Raw genomic sequence first — 3,615 nt, 5'->3', positions numbered from 1 at the left:
TTAATTCAGAAAACCTTGCTGTGTACTCCTGAAGTCTCCCATAAGCTGGTGGGTTTAGAGAAGGACGGGGAGCTCCAGTGAGCTCAGGGAGGACCAGTCAGTGTCACAGGCAAAGCAGAATGGAACTCGACTGGGTGAAAACTAATGGAATTTATTGATAGATGAAACTGCCGTGTGTCCCCCATCTTTGGGCGGATCACCGTGCACCCTGAACCGATACAGGCAGGTGTAGTCCGGGTGGCCCCAGTTGCTCAGCACTTGCAGCCTGATGTAATTCACGACCCCAGGGAGCTCGTTCTGCAATGACAAGAAGAAATGAGTCGCCTTTTCCTCTCTGGCCCGTGAGCACTGACAGAAGTGCCGCAGCGACGGCCTCGATCAGCAGCTTCCTTCCTGCTGCCCCGCGGGGGCTTTGACCTGTCGTGGTCAAGACGTTCTTATCCTGCTCTACCCCATTGGGCACGAGAACAGCCAAGGAAGAAGCAGCGACCAGATGCCTCAGCAAATACACTGGAAAGCTCTCGCCTGCTTTGGGGCACAGGCTTCCACAGTCAGAAGACCCAGGGCTGGTGTCAGTATAATGTCTCGTTGCCTTCTCTAGAAAGCCATGGAAACAGAATGGCCTCCCTGTCACTGCTCACTGCCAGCACCAACTGAACCCTCAGGAAGCCCAGTATTTCTGGTCTTTAACCGGCAGAACAGCAGTCGTGCATCCTATGGGATGTGTGCACTTGGGGTCCAGACAGTCAAGCTGATTCCAGCTTCAACTGTGGTGCTTCTAAGCACTGAAGTTTAAACACAAAATGAAAGAGAAGACCAGCAGTCCAGGCATCTGCCACCAGGAAGTTGAAGCAGAAGAAAGGCCAGCGTGGCACACGCTCAGGTCAGGGCTGCCTGTACCCTTTGGCAGGGAAGCCTCTCCCCATCCAGCCGCATTTCTCCTCCTCTCCTACAGTTCTCCTCCCTGTGTCCCCATACCTTCAGCTGGAAGGTCTGACTGGGATTCAGTGCTGCCAGGAAAGTGAACTGTCCCAGGAACGTTCCCTGCTCCTCGTGTTCTTCCTTGAAGCCCTACAGAGAGACAGGGGTGGGGAAAACAAGAGCATCTGGTGCACCATGGGAGACTGAACTTCAGTCAATGAAGTACGGGGTTATTTCAGCTGCATAGTCCAAGGATGATGAGCACAAGGAAAAGACGAGAAGCTGCAGGTGGGCAGCACATCACACTTGCCTACTCAACGAGTCCAAGCTGGCAGTCAGAAAAGGAGCAGATGCTCCCAGTGAGAGGGAGGTGACCTGAGGATCACAAATCCCCCTTGGGTTGGAAGCCAAAAAGGTTTAAGACCATGCACTGTCTGGCTCCTTTTCCCTGTGGCTCCTGGAGTAGCAGCTTGCCCCAGAAGCCTTTTTTTGAGTGGTACATTGAATAAAAGAGGAATACAATGGGAAGGAAGCAACAGCAAGGAGCCTGTTTCTTCTGAGAGACAGAAGAAAGCTTCAGGCCACCAAAATCTTTGACCCATCTTCTTCCCCTGCTTAGAAATGCCGTGCAACCCCAGCCCCCCACACTCGAGAAGTCACTTACGTAGACAGCAAAGTCCTTGGGAGCTCCAGAGGTACTTTCTCCATGGAACGCTGTCTCTGAGACATGGTCCATGGTGACGGCTCTGGGAATGACCGGCATGGACAGCCTGATGAAGACGTGTCCTTGACTTCCTGGGAAGGGCCAGCAGTTGCCAGGATGATTTTCTGGCTGAAAGGACAAGAAATACTCAGCAAGGAGACACAGGAGGAGAGCAGGTCCATGTGAGAAGGAGGCAGGAGAAGAAGCTTCGAGGAGCAAAGACAGGGGAAGGCAACTCTGAGCAGCATGTGTGGTTCATTCTCCTGACCTTTGTTTTACTGCTTCTTGGTGTTCCTACCTCCAGAATCAGCTCAGGGGTCCTCATGTAATCCATTATCGACAGGGAATACAGGAACACCTTTGCTTTGTCAGTCCGGAGGGATGGAGAAGTCCTGGAAAGAATGACGGCAGCCCCTGGAAATTAAAACATGAGCATGATCACCAGGCAGTGTCAGGAGGAATATTACACTGTTGACTTGAAAAAGGCTTCTCAGTTGTCATCCATGTCCTACAGTGGGTTCCCCTTTGTCTTGATGGCATGACCCCTCTGTAACACATAGCAAGGAGTCATCAAACTGTCGTATTTGGCATTGGAAATAGGCAAGACTGTGAACCACCTTTCTGTGCTTCCCATGGGGTCTGGACTGTTACAGGCTCTGTCAGTGGGAGCACTTTTAGGGCCCATCTTGTCAATCCGGACAGGAAGCACATTGGAACTGGTTTGTATGTAAAATGTCACGGCACCTGCCGATTTGAGGGCATAATCCGGCATCAGGACGTGGATTTCCTCCAGCTTCTCCAAAGCTTGATTGATGATCTCCTGAACAGCCTGGGAAGGAACACAAAGGAGAGCGCCTGTTAGAAGGAAAAGGAATGGGGCAAGCAGCTCCCCTGCAAGGCCAGCCAAGGTGAACGGGGACAAGGCCCATCTCAGATGGAAGGAACAACCAAATTGCCTGGAAGCCTCCCAGGTTTGCTCTGCTCTGATTGACGGGATCAGAAAGTGGGGGCTGCTCACTCCAGTGCTCTGAATGCTGGAGCTGCGGGAAGGGGCTTTTCCTGTGGAGAGGCCCCAGCCAAGCAGCATGGACAGACAAGCCTTCCGGGCATGAGATAGGACTGGCTTAACTCTGGACCTCTGAGACCGTTCTTTCTTTACAGAACTCCCTTGAGGAGGACCACAGATCTGGACGCAGAGGAAGGTGAGACCCAGACAGCTGTCATTCCTGTCACGTTCTCCCTTCCCCATAAGGAAGTGTGGAGCAACAGGAAAAGGAAGCGTGGCCATGACAGCACTTGTTCCAGCAGCACCAGCCTGTTGGCTGTGACAGGGAATGGAGTAGGATACGTGCTGGAGGGAGGATAAAACCCCTGAGCAGATCCTTCTGCCTTGTGCCCTTACCCGTCCGGTAAAGCCTGGGACCTTTGCCTGCTTCAGTCCTTCTTGTAGAGCCAGCTCAGCAACATCCTTTGCACTCCAGCGCAGATGATAAAGTTGTTCCTGAAGCTTTCGGAGCTGGACGGGCAGGGACGGGGTTTCGCTCAGGTCTCCTAACTCTTTTGCAGTGTTCCAGGTTAAGGCGCCAAGTCGTCCCACGTGGTAAACTCCTGTCAGACACACACCAGAGCTTAGAACTTCGCCTAAGGCAGGGCTATGCCTCGGGCTACCTTCTCCCTTTCTGTGTCTCTCCCAAGTGCCATTGTTGTCTCTTGTTGCCTTTGACAGTGGCCGTCATGGCGTATGGGCTCTGCAATAGATGACGTTCCCTGCCCTGGACTGTGCTCCTTGTCCTGCAGAAGATTCTCAGCCCCTGGGGCAGGAGAGCTCAGCCACGGCCTCTCCCTGGGCTGAAGAGAACTGGCTCAGCCCTCCTGGGGAAGGCAACTCAGCCCTTCCTCACCCACACCCGTCCCGCTGGAGCAGGGACTGGCACAGCTCTGTGGGGACGTTCTGCTCTTAGCTGAGCTCCTCTGCTCACAGCGGAACAGGG

General features: G+C 53.4%; 1 protein-coding gene across 1 annotated transcript; it reads right to left on the bottom strand.

The window, feature by feature from the left end:
- Positions 1-574: 574 nt before the first annotated feature.
- Positions 575-3,287, bottom strand: LOC135576268 (SUN domain-containing protein 3-like). Its single transcript, XM_065040032.1, has 5 exons — positions 3,027-3,287; positions 2,369-2,453; positions 1,923-2,038; positions 1,586-1,753; positions 575-1,071 (listed from the first exon to the last, which is right to left on the bottom strand). Exons 2-5 carry the CDS (start codon positions 2,394-2,396, stop codon positions 880-882), a joined length of 504 nt encoding a protein of 167 aa, XP_064896104.1. The 5' UTR covers positions 2,397-2,453; positions 3,027-3,287; the 3' UTR covers positions 575-879.
- Positions 3,288-3,615: the final 328 nt, after the last annotated feature.

The sequence above is a fragment of the Columba livia genome, chromosome 24, assembly GCF_036013475.1.
Source record: "Columba livia isolate bColLiv1 breed racing homer chromosome 24, bColLiv1.pat.W.v2, whole genome shotgun sequence".
Taxonomy (NCBI): Eukaryota; Metazoa; Chordata; class Aves; order Columbiformes; family Columbidae; genus Columba; species Columba livia.
Note: the sequence above shows the minus strand (reverse complement) of the source record. Positions and strands in the feature narration are given on the sequence as shown.